Source organism: Gopherus evgoodei, chromosome 6 (assembly GCF_007399415.2).
Source record: "Gopherus evgoodei ecotype Sinaloan lineage chromosome 6, rGopEvg1_v1.p, whole genome shotgun sequence".
Lineage (NCBI taxonomy): Eukaryota > Metazoa > Chordata > Testudines > Testudinidae > Gopherus > Gopherus evgoodei.
Genome location: NC_044327.1, coordinates 31,730,242 through 31,755,534, shown reverse-complemented (window position 1 = coordinate 31,755,534; position 25,293 = coordinate 31,730,242). Strand labels below are relative to the sequence as shown.

At 43.1% G+C, this 25,293-nt stretch overlaps 1 protein-coding gene across 4 annotated transcripts in view; it reads right to left on the bottom strand.

Annotated features, from left to right (window-relative positions):
* Positions 1–25,293, bottom strand: part of ADAMTSL1 (ADAMTS like 1) — a 692,925-nt gene that overhangs the window by 4,641 nt on the left and 662,991 nt on the right. For all 4 annotated transcript variants that reach the window (XM_030566852.1, XM_030566853.1, XM_030566854.1 and 1 more), the window contains 5 exons: positions 15,437–15,637; positions 10,994–11,174; positions 7,001–7,208; positions 2,791–2,900; positions 200–420 (listed from right to left, as the gene is read on the bottom strand). In XM_030566852.1, the coding sequence (XP_030422712.1) occupies positions 200–420; positions 2,791–2,900; positions 7,001–7,208; positions 10,994–11,174; positions 15,437–15,637 (921 nt within the window). The remainder of the gene's footprint in view (positions 1–199; positions 421–2,790; positions 2,901–7,000; positions 7,209–10,993; positions 11,175–15,436; positions 15,638–25,293) is intronic.

Genomic DNA, 25,293 nt, shown 5'->3' with positions numbered 1-25,293 from the left:
GAGATCCCAACTCTTAGAAAACAACAAACAACACTGGAGCCATTCCAATAGGAACACTTGATTTTGCAGGCTGCAATTTGCCATTTTTCAGACAAATGTTTTCCCAAGAAGCCCGGCAGTGGGGCCCAACACTGCACTCTGGGGACCCAGCTCTGTGGTGAAGATTCACAGATGGCTCCTTTCTCCCACAGGAACGTACTGTTTTCGCAGGGGGTGATGTTGCAGCGTTGCCAGTTCGCAGGTCTGGGCCTCCAGGAACAGTAGTGCTCTAGCACGGGTTTGTTGGTGCGGACATGCACGCATTCCACTCGCCTGGACTGGAAGCCGTAGTTCCCACATGTAGCTGTACACAGAGTCCATAGACTGACCCTCCAGTGCACACCACAGATATCTGTCCAGCAGTTCTGTGTGCTCAAAGGCCTGTTAATAAAAAGGACAGAGAAATTATTATAATACCAGGCAGGAAATAAGAGGCTTAGTCACACTGGGTATTCCTCAAACACTGGGGATACTATAGGCCCTATAGCTCTGATCCTGAACCCCTCTGAACACTTACTGAACCTGATCCACAGTGATTGTAAACTAGCATAGATCGATTGTCTTAATGGACTGGGTTGAGGCTCTGGCCCATTGACTTCAACTGGCAATTACAGAACAGGACTCAGAAGCCAGATCCTCAGCTGTTGTCAATTGGCATAGCTCCAATGGAGTCTATGGAGCTATGTATCCATTTACACCAGCTGAGGATCTGTCTCAAACAACTTTAGCACTTCTTCTGTCCATAAAGTAGTTTACAACCCGATACTGCCTACAGATCTACTGCGGAGTTGTAACAAACCAAGAAGTGGCTGATGTAAGCCACTAGAGCTTCGTTACTGTAAATCAGGGATCGGCAACCTTTCGGAAATGGTGTGCCAAGTCTTTATTTATTCACTCTAATTTAAGATTTCGCGTGCCAGTAATACATTTTAACGTTTTTCGAAGGTCTCTCTCTAAGTCTATAAACTATTGTTATATGTAAAGTAAACAAGTTTTTTAAAACGTTTAAGAAGCTTCATTTAAAATTAAATTAAAATGCTGATCTTATCAGTTCAGTGCAGTGGTTCTTAACCTGGTTTTGGCTGGGCTTGGGCCGCTGCAGCAGCTCGGCAGGGAGAAGCCACCTTCCGGAGGCACTGGAAAGCCAGAGTGTCCCGCTTGCGGCAGCAGTGAGCCCCAGCCATGGAGAAGCTTGAGCGGTGCAGGGGGGCAGCAGCCCTGCAAAGGCAAAGCTGCACCCTCCTCGCCCTTCTTGACCAGGCTGCAGCCTGGCGCCCCCCCTGGGGGCTCCTGCAGGCTGCAGTGGATGTATGTGGGTGCCAGCCCCCATGCACCCCCGGCTCTCCCCTTGCCTAGGGTTACCATATTTCAACAATCAGAAAGAGGGGAGACCACTGCCCTAGCTCCCATCCACTCCCTCCCACTTCCCACCCCAATTGCCCCAGTCAGAAGCTCCAGCCCCTCCCACTTCTTGTCCCCTGACTGCCCCCTCCTGGGACCCCTGCCCCTAACTGCCCCCCAGAACCCCAATCTCTACTAAGCCTCCCTGCTCCTTGATCCCTGACTGCCTCCTCCTGAGACCCCCCCAACCTAACTGTCCCCCTAGGACCCTACCTGTTCCAACCCTTATCCACACCTCTGCCCCCAGATAGACCCCCGTGACACCCACGCCCCATCCAACCACTCCCTGTCCCTTGACAGGACCCCCAGAACTCCCGACCCATCCAGTCCTCCCCCTGCTTCCTGACTGCCCTCTGGGACTCTGCTTACCATGCCCATGCTGGTCAAATGCTGGCTCCACATGGAGGCAAAACTCCAGGTGGAGTGCTGAGGCAGCCGCAGGGGCAGAACCCGAGCACAGTGACGGGAGAGCTGGGGGGCATGCCTGCCCGGGCTGTGGCCCAGTGCCTCCCGGAGGGGGCTCCTGCAGTGGATGCATGCGGGCAGCGGTCCCTGTGTGCCCCCTGGCTTCCCTCCTCACCATGCCTGGGCTCTGCAGCTCCCGGGAGAATGAGCCACTGCCCCTCCTGCAGCAGGCTCAGGGCCCCGTGCCCCAGTGACTCATGCTCCCGGGAGCCGCAGAACCCAAGCGTGGTGAGGAGGGAACTGGGGGGCACGCCTGCCGTCGGTCTGGAGTCTCGGCCTCTGGCCCTGCTCAGCCTCCTGCTGGCTGAGTGATTGGAACCCCAGGCTGGCAGGATGCTGAGCGGGGCCGGTGGCCGGGACCCCAGCCAGCAGCCACGTGCCAAGCAAATCGGCTCACATGCCAAAGGTGGCAGGCGTGTGGTAGGTTGCCGACCCCTGCTATAAATGCAACAAACCTGGGTTTCAGGTATCCTTGTTATGGTTTTACAAATGGCACAAACAAAAACCTGTGTTCAGAATCCAACCTTCTCCTTCTGTACAGCTAATATTCAAGAGCATTTGGTGCTCATTTAGTTATTGCACAGGATGCTGCCAAGCAATGCTAGTTGGGATGGCTTTGGCAATGCGAATACTCATCCACTAGCAAAACATTTGAAGGGAGAATTGGGGTTTCTCTGTAAAAATGGTCTCAAACACATATGGATCCTGATTCTCCTGTAACTTGTACCAGTATAACTCCATTGACTGCAACAGAGTTATTCCTGAGAAGTGAAAGGAGAATCAGACCCTTAAATCCAAAAAACTACAAAGGCAGTAAAATCTCTGGCCTAATTCATAGGCCTCTGTACAGAAGAGTTGTTCTGATGATGAGGGATTCTGTAATACCTTGGCAGGGCACTGCACTGATCAGAAGAGACAGAATTCCCATCCCTGGTCTGGCAGAAAATCTGTCTGTGCTGTACAGCTAGTCGTGGTCCGATGCATGGCCCATTACACTGCAAAAGTAGAAAAAGGACACTCAGTGGCGTAAAGAGAGAATATGCCCTGCTTTTATGAAGCCCTTCTTGGGAGCTGATGAGCAGAGATGTATGTTGCTGAGCTGCAGACACTCTCACTCACTTCATAGAGATCAGTAGGTTTCTAAGTCCAAGTGCACAGTTTTCTTGTATCCCACGCAGCCTCCCCAAGGCAGCATTAAAACTTATTTCTGCTTCTGCTCTGTAGATTAATTCCCCTCCCCCTTTGCCTATTTCAATCTTAAATCCATCTGCTTGGACAAATAAAAAGCTCTTATCTTATTAGCCCAGAGCTTGTGATCCATACAGGAAATCTTGCTACAGTCCCTTTACTGTGTATTTTACAGCTTGCACTATCACAATTTATAGCCAAATGGTTCAAGCAAGACTGAATCAGGCCAGCAATGTTTTTTTCTTTAACACAAAGATGTGCTAACTTATTCAAACCTGTCATTCAGCCTCCTGTGGTTTAATTTGTTTCCACTCTTGCCAGCTTAAATCACAGACAGCTAAAGGCATGAAGCATGTGACTATGGTACCATCTTTCATCAACTCTTATGAAACTGCTTGGTTTCCAGGCAGCCAATATCTGGAAACTGCTTTTGGCAGGGGACTGCTGATTTGGAAATGGACGAGAAGGGACATGAATGTAGGGATCAAGGAATTTCCATCAGTACAAAGGTGGAGCAGGCTGGGATTCCTACCTGGCACTAGCCCTCACCTGTGCCACCTCCCTACTGCCAGAAACCCTCTTCCACCCTGGCATGCCCTCCTCACATCTGGCATTAGTTCTCAACCAACACCTGGACCAGGGTCCAGCAGAAAAGAGGAAGTTTGGTTGGGATCACAACAACTAGGGTGAACTGGAGTGGAGAGACAGATGAATTGATTGCAAGAAAGTGTGTTTTGTGAAAAGATAAGTAGACATGGCCTCAGAAGGAGGAGAAGGAGTAATCACTAGCGTGGCTGGGGTCAGAGAACCACTTAGGTGGAGAGTGTGGGATCGAATATGCTCAAATTCATCTGGAATGTTCACCAAAGACCTAAGTGGTCTACAGAGTAATACTCTATTGTTAGGCAGCCTAATGCTTTGGTGCAAGCATACTAAGGAGAGCACTTCCCTGCAGGCTGGGAGAGAGACGCAAGTCAATGCAAGGCTTTCCACAGGGGGTGTTGGCTCAGGTGTATGTAGGTATCATTAATGTGTGTGCTTAGGGTGGGACTGCTCGAGCTGTACATGCAGGCAATCTTCATCATAAACAAGCCTGAGTGAATGGGAGTCTTAAGGAATATGTCTTGAAGCTTTGTTGCACTGTAAGAAAACACAGGCTGTGGAGGTTAAATAGCCACAGTAATCCACTTAAAACTAAATGAAAGAAGATGGGAGGTACAAGAAAGTAACTCATTTTGGAGAGGTCTAGGTCATCTATTTATTTTCACTTTAGTCTGGGAAAGCTAATCACTAAACCTGATCAATATGAACCTGATGTCCCTCGGGGTGAAACCTATGTCACTGATCCACAGCCAGTGGTCTGTTCCTAATTGTAATTAACGTAATTGTCTTGTAGACATGGCTTGGAACAGAGCTGTATAGGTTTACATGGAGCTTGAGAAATGCTTTTTTTCAGGTAAGTAGGAGAAATATTATATTATAAAGCACAAAGGTCAGGTAAAACAGATGAATTCATGCGTCTTTGATGACTGAGACTAGGTATGACATCATGAGAAATGATATACACCACCACAGGTTACAACCACCCATGTGAGTTAACTGGCCAACAGCTAGTATTACACAATCCTTACCTGAAATTTCAAAGAAAGTACAAATTGAGCAATTTGTTCCTCTGTTTTGAAAGAATGTTCAGCTCTTTACTCATAAATGCAGCATAACTCAGTCTATGTTCTGAGTGAACTTTCTCCAAAATACACATACATAGCATTTAATGAAGTTATTTTCAGTTAGCTAATAGTAACAAATCTCATCTTGATGATGGCGCTGGATGCTTTGCAATAACGTTTGTCCCATGAACATTTCATAAAATGAGTTACTGACCTTGATGGAACAAAACAGTCAATGTTGTATGCTGTGTAATGAGTAGCTTTTGTCTACAAGGCTGTATTTAGTATATTAGTTTATACTATATATATGAGACTATTATGGTCATATCAGAAATTACAGAATTTATGTGGTAAGGTCTACTATCATATCACTATGAAATCTAACAAAATGAGATAATGTGATTTATTTACCATTGTTTCCACATTGACTTACCAGGCAGTAATCTGGAAAAGCTGCAAAATATTTCATGGTAACGCAGTGTATATTGAGAATGAAGCCAAACCCTGCATGCACAAAGCTGACTCTGCATAATGTTTTTATTAGGCTTTTTGTGTGCTTCCCTAAACTTAATTTCCTTATTGTTGCCTGACTAGTACTTTTTAAGGATATTGATTTAAACATATGACCTCTTCAGATTTGTTATAGATGAACTGTTCTTCCATTGAAAACCTTTATTAAGCCAAAAGTGATGTTAAAATAACAACATTAATATCTGACTTTAACTCATAAAATCAAGTAAAACTAGCCTGTGGATTAAACTCTGGCCTTCACTTATTCCACTCTGCCCCGGATGAGTCATCATCAGCATGGACTGACCCTCAGATGTTTGCATCTAAATATATAACCCTCTTCTACTTAAGCTAAAACTCTTATCAGCCTGTACATATGGCCCAGCTACAGCTGGGAGGGACAGAGACAGAATACCACACTGACTGGGCACGGATTACATTTACAGCACATATATCCCACAGTCCTTTCTGGAGATCTGTTGGGCCACAGAGATCCACAGACAATAAGGGGATCTCCCATGGATCTCCCCAAGAGGAGGATTTCACTCATAAACACTATGAATCATTTACTATTTACAGAATATCTTTTTAGTATCTGAGCACAACATGAAGCAGTAAGGATGGAGTTTCAGACTGACTTGTGCGGGATTCTTAAAATGCTTTTAACCCTATGTCTTGTATCATCATTTCAGTTTCCCCTACATAGCGGTTCAAGTAAATCCTGATTTTATGAGGTGTTAGGGGATATTTGAAACTTTTGTAAAACTGGGGGTTTGTTAAAAAACACATGACAGCCCAGAACAGGACCAGATATAAATGTTGCATAACACAGACAATCAGGGTCTGGAAGTGTGTGTGTTTCACTGTGTCCAGATACATAGGTGTCAGCAGAGATAGCAAGGATTGACTAGGCCATGGAAACTGATCAATTTCTCCAGGTCATTACTGAGGCACATTGGCGAAACAAGATGGGGAAGCTTGAGCTGTCAATGTCCATGCTGCTCTGGGAGAAGAGGGAGGACTTTGCTCTACAGGCTTGTGTCCATCACTACAAATAAATAAACACATAACAAGAGGCTGCAAGAAGAAGCCTCTTCTTCTGTGAAGACAGTCCAGCGGAGAGGTGTGAAGGGCCAAATTGTGACTAGCTCTTCTAGGGTGTACACAGGTTTGGAGATGGGAGAAGATGCAAGGAACTCTCCTCTGCTCCTTGCTCGCCCCAAGCAAAGATTGATCACCACCACAGTCACTGTACTTGGAGGAGGGCTGGGACTGTTCTCTCAAGATTGCATATCTCCCCAAAGGAAACTGGGGAGAGAAGGAGGCAGGATCACATCCACCTTACAGAGCAAGCTGAGCACACTGTAGGGGATAAGGAAAACAGGCCGCACCGTCCCAAAGGATGCCTGCTGCCTCATTGAGCACTGGTGAGCAGTTATGCCTGCTGGAGATGTAATCCCTCCATGAGCTCCCCCAAGACAATGTGCCTCCATGCTCTAGGCAGTGCCAATCTGGCCAATCTAGCCCTGCCTTTTAGGCTGCTATCTCTTTCATGAAATGTGTGAAGCTCGGTTATCCCAATCATCCAATGTGTTAAACAAAGGAGATGAGTTGCCTCTTAAAAGCTCATACGATGCATTAATCACAGACGCAAAATCATTGCTCTCATCTTCAGGCACCTCTTCTCATCCAACTGTACAAGAAGATTTGTGTGTCTGTGTGGCTCTTACCTGACCCCAGGAGGAGGCCACCCACTCCACACACAGCTGTCTGTTACAGATCTGGGTATCCACTGGGCGTTTGGCAACCTGGGCACATGCCTCATTTGACATGGGGACAGAACTGCCTATAGCGGTCAACCTCTGACATGTCACCCGCCGGGTCTGGACCCCTCCACCGCAGCTCCGTGAACAAGGGGACCAGGATGTCACCATCCACCTGATGGGAGAAATGCAAAGGGGTCAAGGAGCAGTACAGAATTGCCAGAGGCAGAAATGACAGTGTCACAGGGATCTCATAACACAGCTCATCTGAAATCATTTAGTCACTTGTGGAAAGCCAGCCATTTGATCACTTTGGGCTCGATCTTGGGGGATGCTGAGCACCCTCACCTTCCACTGAGGTCAATGGGAGCTGAGGAAATCCAGCACCTCACAGGATCACGGGCTAGGGACGAATGTATGTTACATTTTAGTGCCTCTGTCAAGGGGGTTGGGCCCAGAATAGAAACTATTCTATATTTTCTTGGCTCTGTTTGCAAAACCCATGTAAATACTTCTAACCCTGGGGTGCGATGTGGTCACTTTGCAACATCATGCTGGCAGATTCTGGACCTAAGGCCAGTATTGCAAGCCACGGGAGGATCAGCCAAATAAGGGGACTCTTCAGTTATGTAAAGACTACACAACAGCTCCCACTCTCAACTTGCTGCTGACATCGATGCATGATTTGTACATCTCTAGCCCTGCTGACCCCTAGTTGCTCTATTGGCTCCTTGGGGTCACTGGTTCCCTGGATAACTTACAGCAGCTTCTAGGCTGCTCTTACTGTGAGGGAATGGGCTGGTGCACAGCCCGGCAGGGATTGGGGAAGCATAAAGGGCATTGTACCATTTTCCCTGAGCTGCATGGATGAAATAGAGGATCTGGCCCTATATGTATTGATTTTTTAAAAACACTAAAACAAATTAACAAAATAACATTTAATAAATAAATACATATGATATTATTATTAATTATTATTATTATACTGGTCTATCACCTACTACTAACTGGGTAACAGATTTAGCTGGTTGTTCAGAGATCAGCAACCTTCCTCCAATCCCTGGCTAATGTGAAATAGCCAGGCCCTCCCACTCAGCTAGTCTGCAGCTTATTACTGGCTGTTAAAACTGCTCTGTGGAATGTGTGAAAGAAGCGAGTCCCTTGATAATCATGAATCATGGGCCATGTTCAGGCATGCACATTGCAGATAAGGGTGATGCTGAGCACTGCAAGAGCTGGGCCCATGTGCCAAGGAGGCAAAGAGAGTTGTTTCCCAATGCAGTGGTGCGATATTTACCCAGATGGTTTTTGGAGAGAGTTTGGAGGAAAGGAGGGAGGAAAGCAAGGTGAAAATAAGTTAGGCCACTTACTGGTACAGGCTGGAGCGGGAGGGGGTGTGGCGGCTCCAGCGCCCAGAAGCGGTGGGGCCTCGGGCAGAAGGGGCGGGGATGGGGGTCAGCATCCCCCAACCAGCCCTTTCAGGCACCTACGCACTGCCCAGAGCCCCGTGTTGATTTAAAGGGCCTGGGGCTCCAGAGGCTGTGGCGGGGGGGGGACGGGGACAATGGAGCAGGGACATTAAAGCACTGCAGGGCCCTTTGCTGTGGATGGGGGGTGCATGATCCTTAAAGTGCCACCGCAGCAAAGGACCATCCTTAAAGCACTGTCGCAGCAGCGTTTTAATGTCACTGCCCATCCCCTGCGTTGGTGGCCCTGCCTGTACTGACCCTACCAGCAGGGCTGCCAACAGGCTGGGTATAGGCCAGTGCGGGTTCTTACCGGTACAGAGTACCAGCCCTTTCAGTACTGGCTCACTTTCACTCCTGGAGGGAAGTGATTATTAGTTCTAGGGGGAGATTTCTGGTCAAGTCAGGAGCTCTGCTGAACTAGGCTTCAGGCTACTTTGCAGGATTTGTGTGTTCTGGATGGTGGGGGGAAAAGCTCAGCATCTCCCCAACCAGCAGCACCATATTTATGATTACTTTACAAAATAGGCAGTAGGTGCTTTGCAGTCCCTTGGAGCTCTGATATTCAAGTAAAGGCATCCATTATATTTTTATTAACGCTCTGCTGACTGATTCCCACTGTTACAGAAACAATAAAATAAATAGAGTTCTTGGCAAGAACAAAAAGTACTTCTCCTCCGTGTATCATAGAGTTTGGCAAGGTTGATTGTGAAGCTTCTCTGCCCTTTGTAAAGCTCAGCTCTGCATTTCAATCAACTTTTATTTCCAAACATACACTTCAGCAGCTTTCTCAGGAGCTGGGAAGAGAAGCGTGGGCTGCATTATAGCTCAGGAAGGGGATAAAAGGACATAAATCATTCCTGTGGAAATATTCCCATCAGCAAGTCAAACTGCTGATATTAATGAGTGCGTTTCATATTTCATCAAGTCTCTCATGGTTTCAGCTGCTCCTTATGACTCAGCTGGCAATCCAGAAAATATTTGCCTAAATAGAGGTGCAGGAACACATTACAGAAAGGTAATGAAATGGGAGCTAGGCCTCCTCCCCAAGCCACAGCCAAAGCAAATGGCTGGAAAGTTGGCTGGCTGCTCTCTGCTCATCAGGATACTTTCTGATTTTCAGCTCCTCTGCTAGTGTCAGAAATTGTGGCCAGATTCTGATCTCAAATATATGAATGAAAAACCAGAGTCATGCTGATGATGTTACTGGAGTCACTCTGGATTTTAACCTGAAATTTGCAGTTTTGGCCGATCTCTAATTTTGATTTGTTTATTTTTGATTTGTTACAAATGTCCTATCACATAACATAATATTAATACTGATACCATTCTCAGGGGAGTCACTAGTTGGTGTGGTTATGCAAGCAACATACAGTCGTTGAATATATTGTATATTGTTGGTTTTGGGATGCAGTTTCATTTGCGGGACCTGTTGTAGGCAGCTGGAGAATTTACTCTCTCCCTTTATCTCTCTATCTAAAATCAATTCTTGGGGCAGAGTGGCTTCTTGGGAACTGAGCATTGGTGCTGGGGCTGAATCTCTGAAACATGGGTTTGCCTGCATGCTGTTTGTGATCACCTCTGTTTAGGGGCTGGTGTATACAGAGTACACAAAACCAGCCATGCTAAGGCTACGTGCACACTATGGGGATTATCCTGGCATAGTTATGTTGGCACAGCCTACTTGACAGGAGGATGCAGGAACACCACCTCTCTGAATGACATTAGGAACACTGGCAGAAGCACTCTTCCATCGACACAGATGCATCTACACTGGATGTGGGTGTGGGTGTGGGGTTGGGATTCATCAGCATAAATATGTCAGTCGGGTGTGATTTTTCACACTCCTGCCCGACACAGATATGCCTATATAACTTTGCAATGTAGACCAAAAGTAAGAAAATAAACAGACAACACATCACTGATTTCCCCTCCAATGGGAAACTGACTTGCAGAGCCCTGAAATCTGCTACTGGTTGGCAGAGGGACAAAATACATATATATTATGATAGTACGCAAAGGCTCCAATCAGGATCAAGACTCTCTTTCCTGGGTACGGTACAAACAAATAGAAGGGCACGGTCACGCCCCAAAACAGCATATCTTTAGTTGACAAAGGTATGGTTAACTAATGAATCAAAGACGAAAATTCAGTCCCCTGGCCAGCCACCTATAACGAACAGCATTCTTGGGTACTGATCCTTCCTGGGAAGGGTCCAAAAGACCATTAGGTTGTGAACTTTGCTAATAAAAAGATGACAAACCCCTTTAACAGAGAGAGTAGACATAATCTCTGTCATGTACTGTGAATGTTTTCCCCAATCCACCACCATGACCTCTAATTTATCTGGATTAAGCTTCAGTAAATTTACACTCAGATACAATTGTTTCCTGCACAGACATTAGAAAAGCAAAGATAACACATTGTCAAGAGCAGATTATTATTGAAAGCTTCGTAAAAGCATACGCAATATACTACAGCGCAAAGACAAACCTTGAAGGGCAGTCTCTTCTGTTACAAGCAACGGGCTGTAGCACTGGCTTGGGCTTCTCCATGCAGTGGGATGCGTTGACCTCAGTCCTGTCCAGTAAGCACCTCAGCTGGGGTTGCTGCACTCCTTTGTTACCACAGGAGGCCGAACACGCCATCAGTCTGTCTGCTGACCACCAATATTCTGCCACAAGCACAAGACACCCAAATTAATATTTAAAAATCAATCAGAAAAGCCAATTAGTGGTAAAATATCAGTGATTGATGCCACAGTGCTCCTGTCATTTTGGAGATGTTTTGTAAGCTAAAAACAACGAGGAATCCAGTGGCACCTTAAAGACTAACAGATTTATTTGGACATAAGCTTCTTCAGATGCATTCCCAGTCCCCAAATCTGAAATGGTTCTTCAGATGCAAAGTGGGTTTTTTTAACCCATGAAAGCTTATGCCCAAATAAATCTGTTAGTCTTTAAGGTGCCACTGGACTCCTCATTGTTTTTGTGGATGCAGACTAACATGGCTACTCTGATGTAAGATAAAAGTGACTCCAACAGAAATGCTTAAAATAGGTGAACTATGTATAAGAATCATCAGGCACTGAGAACAAAGAGAGGTGGGATACCAGCTTTAGACCGACCATAAATCGTCTCTGATATGGCAAATTCTATGTTTTGGAACTCATCATGGTAAGGCATGGAGACTAAGTGATATGTGACTTCAGTGCTGGCTAGTGGATGGTCCAGTAGTTAAGGTGGAAGCCTGAAACTCAAGAGACTAATTTAATTCTCTGTATGTGTGACTTTGGACAAGTCTCCCTATATCTGAGTTCCCAGTCTTTAAAATGGGAATAATAGCCCTTCCCCGTCAATGGGGTGGTGTGAGGATAAATTCTGATCATAATGGTCTCTTCTGACCTTAAAGTCTATGATTCTATGAATTCATTCCAGTTTGTTAGGTGCTCAGATACTGTGGTAATGGGGGCCATATAAATACCTAAGATATATACATACCACACTGGGGAAACAGGGTCTGGGGACTATTGTATCAGTGCCACATGATACCTATCCCTTATGGAAAAGTCCTGCAGAATTTAACAGAAAATAAAAACCTTTCTACTGCTTTTTAAAAATTCATCCTGAGGAATTTAAAGGAAAACATTTCTGATACAGAAGAGTATAGGACACTTACAACAGTATAGAAATTATTTCAATGTATATTAAATTCTATCATTTTTTAGAAGAATTTCTGTAGAACTCTATAAAATTTCTATAGATGCCCTTTAAAGTAATCCTGTTAAATTCAGTAAGACTTTCCCATACTAGGTAGGAAATAATCATATTATTAATCCATGCTGTAAATCAATCTTTCCATTCCTTTGCAGAAAGGTAGCAATCCACACACTAGATGTACTCCTGAAAGAATTCTGTGCCCCTTTGGGTTGGACCACATTTTTCTGTGCCCCCCAAGCAGAAAAACACAAAAATAAATCTGCCAAGGGACACACACACCTCTTCCCTGGCAGCCCAGGGTGCGCTACTGTTCTAGTGTGCCTGGAGCAGTCTCAGAGATGGGGGAGGGGGATTGGGCGTGCATGCCTGCGTGGTTGATCACTGTCAGGGCAGGGGTGGCTGGGCGTACTGCTTGCCAACAAGGGAGAGCGAGAGACTCTGTCCCTCTTGCTTGCTACTGCAGCTCACTGGCGTGGAAGAGTAGGGTTTTTTATTATGCATGAGGCATGGTAGAGGCAGAAATGTAGCAGCCTGCCTGTGTAGTAACATTGTTAAAGTTGCTGTTAACGGTTAATTGATCTCATTCTCTGAGGCAGAAACTTAGCAGCCTGCCTATGTAGTAACATTGTTAATGTTCCTATTATTAGTTAACTGTTCCCATTCTCAGTCAATTCCCCCAAGAACATAAAACCTGTGAAAGTTTTAAGACCCCAACATTGCCAGAGTGATGTAAATGAGCCTTATAATAAATGACAGTAAGGGAATCCTCAGCTAGGAAGATCTGTGGGCTCTCTCAATTTTTTCCTGTGTTAAAGTGCCACAATGAGGTTAGATTACAGCTCAGGATTTATTTCATTTACCTATTAAAAAAAGAAGACCTTGAGGGCAAATAAAACATTCGCCTTCCTCTGCAGCATGGGGCACAGGTCACTTGCTGGAGGATTCTCTGCAGCTTGAGGTCTTCAAACCACAATTTGAGGACTTCAATAACTCAGACATAGGTTAGGGGTTTGTTACAGGAGTGGTTGGGTGAGATTCTGTGGCCTGCATTGTGCAGGAGGTCAGACTAGATGATCTGACCTTAAAGTCTATGAGTCTATTTACCAAGAAATCAATAAAATGTCAGGACAATCAGAACCAAGCACTTCTAAAACTACTCAGCCAGGTCCAGGACAACGATTAGCAAAACTGTATGACTTTCATGTATGAAAGTCTGAGCAATTTAAAATGATATACTTTTTTTTTTTCCTGTTTGGTGTTCTGTAATATAATTTAAATTACAATCCAGAATTATAACCGGAATGAAGGGTATTAGTCACCAAGTGTCTGGAACTTAACTTTCATGTGTTTAGAAAATGCAGAATAGTAGTTGTGACTTTTTTCTGTATTGTAGTTTAAATAAATTACCGAAACAATTGAAACTGAAGTGATGCATTATTTTGACAAATAAATACGCAGAATTTTACAGAATTTTGAAATTTTTGGAGCAGAATTTTGAACTTTTTGGTGTAGAATGCCCCCAGAAGTAAACATTCCTCTTAAAAATGGAAAAAGAATTCTCAAGTATCAGAGGGGTAGCCGTATTAGTCTGGATCTGTAAAAGCAGCAAAGAATCCTGTGGCACCTTATAGACTAACAGACGTTTTGGAGCATGAGATTTCGTGGGTGAATACCCACTTCTTCAGATGCATCTGTTAGTCTATAAGGTGCCACAGGATTCTTTGCTGCTTTTAAAGAATTCTTAGTGGGCCACATCCTGAGCTAGTGTAAATCATCAGAGTTCCATTGAAGGCAGTGGAGTTACACAGATTTACAGTACTTGATGATGTGGTCCAGCGTCACTTAGAGAAAGGCTCAAACCAGAAAATGTGGATCCAGGTTTCAGACACCAGCAAATTATGGTATTTGAATTTCATGTTTAGGTTTGGTCCTATTTCTAATTTCTGCATGAAATAGTTCACCCACACAGATTAATTAGAGGATGATTGTAAAGCACTTTGAAGATGCAGCTTCACTTTCTTCAAGTATAATGTGCTAAATAATATTATTCTAAGAAAACGTATCTAAATATAGAAAAGAAATCAACATTCTTCATTTTAATTGTACACTTGCATTATCGTTAACTCCTAGATGCAAGAATCTCAAAAGAAAAACACTCGGTAATTTTGATGCACTGTACAAAGTTCTAGATGCTATTGGTATCATGGGGCTGAAACTCCAATGCAGTGCTTTCAAGGGACATAATTAATGGGGCACCAGAAATATTTCGTGATTTCCTTTGAAAAACCTATCCTTAAAACTTTAACATCAAAACCTACATTTAATGGAAATCTCTACCCCCAAAGTAGTCTTTTCAAGAGGAAAGGAAATATATGAATCACGCATTAAAAGATCAACTAGCAAGATTAAGCAATTTTCTTTGTTAGCACCTAGAAGGGATGCTGCCAAAACAAAATTCACATATTTACAATTAAAAACCCATTACCTGTATTAATAACAAAAGACTCAGATCAGTTTCTCTCAATTGGTGGGTCATGACCCCCCACAGGAGTGATAAAAGGTATTCAGGGAATGGGAGATCACGAGATGTTGAAAATATTATTACAATTTAAAGGAAAGAAACCTTTCTCCCCTACTCCTGCACACCCTTACTCTTCAAGGTCAAGTATTCTGTAAAATTTCTTGGAAAACATACACACATACACACACACACACACATACACTAGGTAGCTTGATCATTTTTCTCATTGATACATATTTCACTCTTATTGTTATATCAAATATAAGATGGTAACAAAATTTTTGGACTTCAGATAAGGTCCTCAGCCTGAAAAGGTTGAGAAACAAACACTGTCATTAGGTTATTAAAATCGGTGGCTTCTAAGATTGGCGGCCCATCTTGTAACGCCTAAGGCCTGACTTTCAGATATGTTGAGTATGCACAAGTCCAGCTGAAATTAGAATGATTTGTATGTGCTCAACAACCCTGAAAATCAGGTCCAATGCATCTCAGCATAGACCTCTAAAAACCAAGATACCCAGAATCATTGGACATATCTACAAATTCACTCTTCGTGGACAAGGTACCATAACATCCCTTGGTTGCCATTTCCTGGGGCCTCAGAATGAAGGAATCCAGAATGATGATGAGCCAGTTGACAGCACCATCCTGGCAATGCCAAGATCTTATAAAGGCAGCAGGATAGAATTATTTTACCTCGGATTGTCAGAGATGTTTTTTGCAGAAGTGAGCCAGCTTCATTCTGAGCCAGGCAGCTGAATTCACCTTGATAACCATCACTGATGTTGAGTAGCTGAAGAATCTGACCAGCTACCAGGATGTTATGGCTCATGCTGATGGGCTGACCAGCATAAAACCAAGTGATGTTTGGAGTTGGATGACCATCCACTGGGCAACCTAGAAACCAGGGAAGAGAAATAAGCCTTCTGCCAGCAAAATGAGAATAAAATCATCCACGAGTTACCTACAGCAGAACATGGTGTTTTGAAATCAGTAAAAGGAAAAAGAGGAGTTGTTGTCTGATTTTCCCTCTTCCTCTCCATAATTAAAGATCTAAGAGATGTTTATAATGGGTGCCTTCTTATATACGTAAAAACAGTTTTTAAATTGCCAATAATGCTTTGCATTTCCATAGTGTCTTTTATGTGAAGTTTTAAATCACCATACAAACCTGAGTGAATAATTCATGTTAAGCCTTGTAACCCTCCTGTAAAATAAGGCAGTATTATTTCCCTTTTTGTGATGAGGAAACTGAGGCACGGTGAAGTTAAGTAACATATCTTTGGCAGAGGCAGAAATAGAACCCACGTTGTTTGATGCCTAGTCCTATGCTTTAAACCACATGATCATCTTTCCATTTGTGATTTAATGGGAAAGAATTAGCATCCATAATAAGTGCAGGGATGTGTCAGTGTGCAGGGATGTGAATATAAACACACACACACACACAAAACTTGCAAAGTCAAACTCTCAAAAACTAAGAAATGCCAGCATTAAGGCTGTCAATGTATTTCCTAACTTTTGAGTGCTTTGACTTTATGTTCTTTTAACAGTGCCCATCATATTGACATCCACATGGTTCGTCCCTGACGCAAAGGCCACACTCGTGCCAAATTTCAGGTCCTTGCTCCAAATGTGGGGGAGTTAGAGCATCTCAAAGCAAAGGTCACCAGAATTTTTTTTAACATTGCAGAAAATATGCTTTCCCTCCCCCAACCTCATTCTTGGAACTGGCTGAACCATTTTGGCTGACATTTACCTTGACCTCCCCCCACCCAAAAGAAAAAAAATATTAGCCTGATGCAAACACCCAGCACTGGAAATTTTAGCCTAAATGTTTAAAGTCTTATAATGGAAAGTGTTGGGCAATCTTATTAATAGGCAGGGTCACTGGCCCCACATATGACATTCTAACCTGTATATCGGTTTTTTTAATGCGATTACAAAGAAGTCTCTCAAAGATCAACATACAGACAAGCAAGTAATTCAGTTTTACTGTGTGTCTACAAAATCAACTACCATGGGTTTAAAAAGGGGAAAGTAGAAAGATCAACTCAATAACAAGCAAATACAAAGGGCACTGAAATTAAACTACAATCCATAGCTGAGCTCTTTTGTTTCTTTTGAAGATTTTTCTGCCAAATAAATTAATTACTGCTCTTCCCATCACTGTATATTTTATTTGCATCATCTATATTTCTTTTTTCAGATCTATATATAAAATAATAAGCTACAGGAATAACTAGTAGCCAATAATAAGGGGAAAAATCAACCCCCCATTCTTTCCATATGTGTTACCAATGAATAATTAGTAATATTTTCCATTTCTAATGAAAAAACCTTGCCTGTACCTATGAGGCTCGTATGTAATGGATATTTCCCATTTGTGTACGCAGAATGAGCATTAATCACCCTTCACAGATGATATATCCTACATGTATTCACTTGGACAGATGCATAAACTGTGGGATAATATGTTAGGCATATTTAGCAAAAATGAGACTGTAATGAAACATAACATCTCTGTTCCCCTCTCCTCCCAGCAATAATATGAATACCATTTAATACAGATTACCAACACCTATTTTCCATTTCCTCCCAAACATGTCATCATTGACTGTTTTATCCTTCCAGTGTTTAACACCTGCCCCAAGCATGGGATAAACAGTATGGGAGTGAAAAACTGTCTTCATCTCTAGCCAGTGCAGTCACTAAGGAGTGTCAGTACAGTGGGACTCTTATGGTGGGGAAGCAGTTTCCTGACTACAGAGAGTTCTGGCAGTAGAAGACTCTTCTCTATCAGCCCTTCTTAATCAGTGAAAGAAAATATTGCTTTTAGGCCTCCTCTTCCAGGTCCACTGTGACTCTAAATTGATCTGAAGCCAGGGTATGATTCACAGATGTGAGAGATATTTTTTCTCTCTTTTTTTTTTGGAATTGCAAACAAAAACTTATATAAATTATATATTTTTGCGGGCGGTGGGACACCGGGGGGAAAGGGAAAGTTAATATTTCAAAGTTAGCAAAAAGGGCTTGGCCGGCGGGAGACTAAGGTTTTACAGCAATGCCAATGACTGCATGAGAGGAAAGAATAAATTAACACTGCAGGCCAAATCCTGTTCTCAGTTACACTAGTGCACCCTCATTGCATGGCTGTAACTGAAGAACAAATCGGAGCCAGCAGCGCTAAAACTAAGGGAACAAATCACAGAACAGACATAACTTCTCTTTTTCACCTGAAGGACAGAAACAAATGAATCCAGCCACACTACAGTTGTTCATTGGGTCCAGTTTATTACTGCATATGAACACAGAGCTCCTTTTAGAAGCCTGTTACAATTCCCAGCAGAGCCCTATGGCCAGTCAGCAGTGGTGATGTCAGATGTAAGCCTGGCATTTGAAAAAAATGAATGGAATTTTCTTTAAAAAACAAAAACAAAACCTCCAAAACAGTTACAAATTGTGCTTAAGCTCCTGTGTCTGACTAACAAAATGTTCTTTGGGATTCTCAACTTAATACTAGTGCCCACCAGATCTTTCTAATTGTTATTAGAGATTGGTCCAAAGTACAGAGTTCAGATATGGACCGGACGTGGGATAAGGGGCCCCTCTGGATTTTGTGTTTCAGTTTGGGCCTAATAATGACATACCGCCTTTATGTAGTGGTTTTTCATCCACAGATCTTATAGTGGTTCACAAAGGAAGGTAAGTATCATAATCGCCAATTGAGCAATGCATAAACTGAGGCAAAGGGAGGCGCTCTCCGCCTTCCATGCCTGACTGCGCCCCCAGGACAGACCCACCTCTTCTGCTACATGGCGCTGTGTCTTCCTGAGGCAACACGGGGTGGGGAGTAGGGGACAGGAGGTCATGCAGGGTCACATAGCCCCCGTCCCCAGATTTCTCTCAGGGTTCATACCAGAATGCGGCCAGCAGCAGGATTTTGGTACTGTGCGGGAGGGAAGGGATGAGAGTTGCTTGGGGGGGGGGGAGGAGGGGAGGAGAGAGGGGAGAGGTAACCTAGCTTGTGACTTTGCAGAGCTTATCTCTTCTCCACCCTCCACCGCCCCCAGGGCAGCTGGAAACAGCTTGCTCCTTCCTGCCCGTACAGAGTCGAAAGGTAGCTAACACGTCCAGGCTGCTGCTGGCCACTGACATAACCCAGCTGCCTCCTGTCCCTCAGCAACAGCATGGGCACGAAGGGGTTAAGACCTTACAATGCATTGTGCACAAGTGTCCAGAGAACCTAACTGCAGGGGCCTTCAGTGAGGGTCAGAGATGTGACTCACCAGGGGAGGGTGGGGATGGAGCAGGGGGGATTGGGAGGAGAAGACAGGTGAAGAGGGTGCTAAGCCCCTGCCCAGGAGGCTGCTGTGGAACCTGAAGGTGCAGGGCCTGAACAGGCTCGAAATCACTTCCTCCTCTGCCCCCTGCCACTTCAGAGCTCAGCTGAGGGGAGGAGAGCAGAGGCAGTGGGGGAAGGAAGGAGCCTGCCAGCCAGGCTGTTGGTGAGCTGAGCACTTCGACCAGGGGCTGGTTCTCTGCACAGTGCTGAGAGGGGGACACGCACCAATGGGGGAGATATGGAGGAGCAACGGAGATGGTGGCATGAAGGGGCAAAGCAGGGAGAGAACAGCAAGAAGGGGAGCATGTAAACGTCTGATGGGTGGGCAACAGAGGCGACATGTAGCCAGCCCCTGCCTGGGGCCTGCCCAAATACACCAGCCATCGCAGCTCACAGCCAGTGCTGGCCGGAAATGGGACAGGGGATGGAGCCTTGCTGGTCTAGAGCTGGCACGCAGTGGGGTTGCACTAATGGACCAGCAGGGGGAGCAGTTGGCCCTGAATGCTGCATCTTCTCCCTGACACCAGCCTTGCACACCCACCTCCCAAAGTCAGCCACTAGACCCCCCACTCACAGCTGGTGGGTGAGTGGCAGGCGAGCAGGGATCTGTCCAGCAGCAGGACCTGCCAGTACTGATGGGGGGGGAAGGGGAGGAGGAACAGAAAATATGTGACAATTAGCCAGTTTTTAAGAAAAATCAGGACACCTGCAGGAGGGCTTAAATACAGGACAGTGCCTTTAAAAACAGGACATCTGGTCACCTTACCCCTTAGCAAGGTAATTAAGCCAACCTAAGTCCCTGTGTAGACTGCACTAGGTTGATGGAAGTATTCTTGGGTTTACTACAGAACCCCTCCTGTTGCTGTAGTAAGTGTCTGTGCTGAAGAGCTACAGTGGTGCAACTGCAGCTGTGCTGCTGTAGCGTTTTAAGTGTAGACACAGCCTAAACCTCTCCCTATCTCCATAAAATAGATAAAATAAAACCTCCAAAGGAATATTGCGAGGCTTTATTAATATTAATAACATACACAGAGATCCTCAAAAGGAAGAAGCTGTGTAAGTGAAAGTATTATTTTTCCCAAACTGTATGACAAATTAAAATCAGGCAGAATTAGCATGAATTAGTCTTAGCAGAGTAAAGCTGAGTATTTAGCATTTCTTAATATATACCAATACAGCTGATGACAACCGTAAAAACCCTGGTATTTTAAATAAAGCTTTTATGGCACCAAAGAAGCAGTTAAAATCTATGGTATTACGTAAATGACATGGCTTTTAAACAGTCCACAAACACTTATCATAGAATCACAGGACTGGAAGGGACCTTGAGAGGTCATCTAGTCCATTCCCCTGCACCCATGGCAGGATTATCTAGACAACCCCTGACAGGTGTTTGTCTAATATGTTATTAAAAAATCTCCAATGATGCAGATTTCTAGATTCTAGATTCCTAGGCAATTTATTCCATTGCTTAATCACCCTGACAGTTATGAAGTTTTTCCAAATGTTCAACCTAAATATCCCTTGCTACAATTTAAACCTATTGCTTCATGTCCCATCCTCAGAGGTAAAGGAGAACAATTTTTCTCCCTCCTCCTTGTAACAATCTTTTACGTACTTGAAAACTATTATCATGACACCCCTCAGTCTTCTCTTCTCCAGACTGAACAAACCCAATTTTTTCAATATTCCCTTACAGGTCATGTTTTCTAGACCTTTAATCATTTTATTGATCTTTTCTGGACTTTCTCCAATTTGTCCACATCTTTCCTAAAATGTGGTGCCCAGAATTGGACACAATATTCCAATTGAGGCCTAATCAGTGCAGAGTAGATCAGAATAATTATTTCTCATGTCTTGGTTACAACACTTCTGCTAATACATCCCAGAATGATGTTTGCATTTTTTTTTTAAACTCATATTTAGCTTGTGGTCCACTATGACTCTCCAGTTCTCTTTCTGCGGTACTCCATTGGGAGTCATTTCCCATTTTGTATGTGCGCAACTGATTGTTCCTTCTTAAGTGGAGTACCTTTCATTTGTCCTTATTGAATTTCACCCTATTTTCTTCAGATCATCTCTTCAGTTTGTCCAGATCATTTTGAATTTTAATCCTGTTCTCCAAAGCACTTGCAACCCCTCCAAGCTTGGTATCATTCACAAACTTTATAAGTTGTACTCTTTATGCCATTATCTAAATCACTGATGAAGATATTGAATAGAACCGGACCCAGAAATTATCCCTGTGGGACCCACCTCAATATGCCTTTCCAGCTTGACTATATATCTTGGTTATATAATACCACACGTTATTTTTCTTAGATATCATGTATGTAGTGCTGTAAATTTATACAATATTTTACAAATAGATACAGATATGTTCCCTGCCCCACAGAGATTGCTAAAAATGTTCCCAAATACCTACACACATGGTGGTCACTTTAAGAGGTCAAAGGGGTTTCAAACTGTTGGGGGAAATAAGGTGCTTTATAAAATAATTCTGAAAAGGAGAAACTTATACACCAAGATACAACTTTACAATACCATTAAGAGTCAGGCTGAAGCCACCTAACAGTTATGAAAAATGGAAGCTGAAGTCTGAGAGGATGGAAACTGAAGGCTGAAACTCCATCCTTAACTCACTTTGATTTGTCTATTCATGGAGTAATACAGATTGAAAAAGAATATGCTGTAGTTCATCTCTGCTCCATCACCACAACAGCCACAGGATAGCCACATATTTATACATGAGATGAAGGATGGTTGATATTCACAGCAGGTATCCTGAGAGGCGCCACTGCACCGTGTGGAGTTCAACAACAAGTCACAGGAAGGAATGACTGCTCAATATGAACACCAGAGTGGATTACCAAGGTCAGGGCTGCTATGGAAGCATGAAGACCTTTCTGTATTCATTAAGCTGATATAAGCCTGCTGAGTCCTGAGTTTCTGGCAGCCCAGAAACTTCCCAATGAAGCAAGGAAAATCAGAAGCAAGGAAGAGAGGAGGTCGTGGTGTAGAGCACAGGAAAGCTATCGCTGTGTGTTTCTAACGAAGCTGCAGTGTAACTTCTGTCTGGCTAACAAGGTGTTCTGGTAGTGATTGGCAGGCTTTGGCAACCAACCCAGGATAGCGTATGACTTTTCAATGCCTGTAGCAGAGGAGTCCTAGAGACCACAGCTCAGAAACCCTCCAGTATTGGAAAGGCCATCTGGAAGTTCTCTTCTGCTTATCCTACAGCAATGCTTAGGGCGTGCACAAGAACCTCAACATGGCTAAAAGATCTTTTGACTGTTGTAGTAGGAGCCAAAAGAATGACAGATGCCCAGACTGTGATACACACCACCTTTACACCAGAGTAATTCCACTGAGTTTAGTGGAGCTATACCTGGTTTACATCAGTGCGCGTGAGAGCAGAATCTGGCCCAGCTAGTCTGGATGGGCTTAAAGCCATGAGCTTGTGGGTTGCAACCCTTATTCATGATATTAATCAGAAATGGCCCCAGACACTAGTAATATTATTTAATAAGGCAGCATGTTGAACCATTAGTGTAGAAAGAGGGATCCCAAGTTGCTTCATGCTTGACCGGTTCTTAAAAATGGAGATCATCTTCCAGACCACTTCCCTGCCTCTCCCAGCCCTAATCCCAGACCCTGACTATAGAAACAGCATTGGTTATTACATGAAGACAAAACAGTACTTAGATAAATTTGATCAAATATTTCCCCTTGAACCTTCTTCCCAATGGAAAACTGGGTTTTCAATGGTATAGATAATTTTTGAGTGGAAAATATGAGCTTTCCCTAAGAATTTCCTATATTTTGGCCAGGTCAAAAACCTGAAATTTCATCAGAAAACAGAATTGTTTTGGTCTCTGGGCAGTTTTTGGCCACATTTTTGGTGTCTGGAAGTTTTGGGGCAAATATTCTTGTGTTTCGGGTGCTAAAAACTGGAAAAATGTTGGCGTTTGGGTTTCCATTTTGATGAAAAGTTAAAATTGTAAGCAGAATCCCCTTCCCCCATTTTCTGATTATCTCTAATATTAGAAGAGTATAAAGGATACTCCATAAGAATCAGATACTACAGTGGAAATACACATCTGGCTGGTTGGATACACAGATAGAGCCAAGATAAAAATAAACCCACTTATATGTGATGCGTACACTTCTAGAGGGTGTGTCTAGACAGAGCGGTAGCTGGCCAAATGCTTGCATCAATTAAATTGTCAGTGTGGAGTATTGTGGGACAGCTTTTAAATGTCAACTACACTTGATGTAAGCAACACAGCGTCTACACACACACACACTACATTGACCTAACTACTTCAACATCGACTCTCTGCCTCTAGTGGAGATGGAATTATTAAATTGGTGTAGTGGGTGAGTTACATTAGGGGGAGTGAAATTTTGGTGTAGAAACATAGTTAGGTCAATCTAAGCTGCCTTGCGTTGCCCTAACTCTGTAGAATAGACCATGGCTTTGGGTCTGTCCTCCAATATTGACTACACTTTGCAACATTTTTCAGCTTTGGTGTTGTCTGCTAATTTGATCACGAGTGAATTCACACCAAAGAAACATCAGGCAATGAATGACATTTTGAAGGGAAGAAAAGGACTTTTTTTAGGGGTTTAACTCAAAAAGTTTGAATGTTTACCTGAATCTCTTCAGTCTGCAAAACTGTGCTGGAAATCTCACAGGAGCAAGAATTCATGAGAGATTACTCATGTTTCCTGCTTCCAATGAAGCTGGACACACTGAGACAACAGTTTTTCTTAGGGCATTTTGTCCCTTCCACTTTTGGACCCAGCAAGAACCAAGAACTGAAGAGATGAATGAAAATAAAAAACAAAATAAAAAAGGGTAATTGAACTTTTATTTTTTTCTCTTTGAACCTTTGAGAAGGTTAATTTTAAGTTTTGGACACATACATTCTGCTCAGGTCTTATTTTATCAGAATCCGTCCAAGCCTCACTATATGAATGTGTCTTCCACCTAACTCTGTCCCTGGTTTAATTTGGTCAAATCTGCAGGAACTAAGCCATGTGTGTTACAGAAGAATACAACCACTACAATTTATTTTGATTTATTTAGACCACGTTAGACAGATATTATTGGAAAATCCAATTACTAGCAATAGGGACTATTTAGGGCTGTAACTGAAATCCATATATTTGAAAATGTAGAAAAACATCCACAAATATTAAATAAATTTCAATTGGTAATCTATTGCTTAACAGTGCAATTAAAACTGATTAATCGCAATTAATTTTTTTATTAAGATTAATTTTTTTGAGTTAACTGCGATTAATTGATAGCCCTACTTTATACCAATGCTTAGTATGAAATTAGAGTGATAGTATCATATTGGTGAATGAATGATATGGTCCTATGAAGTAATATATATCCAGTGAACTTCTATTTGTATTTAACTTTGATCTTCACAAATATACAACTTACATGTGATTTGATTTATTATTTATATTTAAGAATAAATATGAATGGAAATGTTATTACGCAATCTAAAATTGCTCAAGTAACATTATTTAAAATGAATTCGTGCTTTCAAAATACACTGAAGTCCAACTTCTTATAATAATAAAACCCTCTACAATGTTCTGAAAAACAGCCCCTTGGATATTCCTGAATTTATCTCACCCCTAATATGCAATTTCTGTTTTTCCTTCCTTGGTTTAGATACTACTTAGTCCTGCCATGAGTGCAGTGGACTGGACTAGATGACCCTCATGGTCCCTTCCAATCCTATAATTCTATGATTCTATTCCACAAGGGAGCTGAAACACCAGATTTACCATAATTATGTGAGTTTTTCCCTATTCTGTTTCCTTGTGCACAGTGTAAATTATTCTGCATTTCTATCAATAACTCTTAAATCATAACACTAATTGCCAAGCCTAGGAAGATTTACATGAGAGAACTGGGGAGTGATGGGAGAGGGAACAGGACAGGAAGGTATTTAGGAAAAATTCTGATGTTTCAAGAGGATGAATTAATCGCTTTTGCGTATATTATAGAGCTTCACATTGGACTCAGATTTACAGCTCTGATTTTATTAAAGAGTATATTATTTTGGTTCGTTTCACACTGATTTTTAACAAATATTGATATTCCATGTTAAGAAGGTGAATTTTGTGAGACTAATGTCCTGAGTCCAAGGAAGTGTTGATACATCAATGCTGGCCTCTTCTG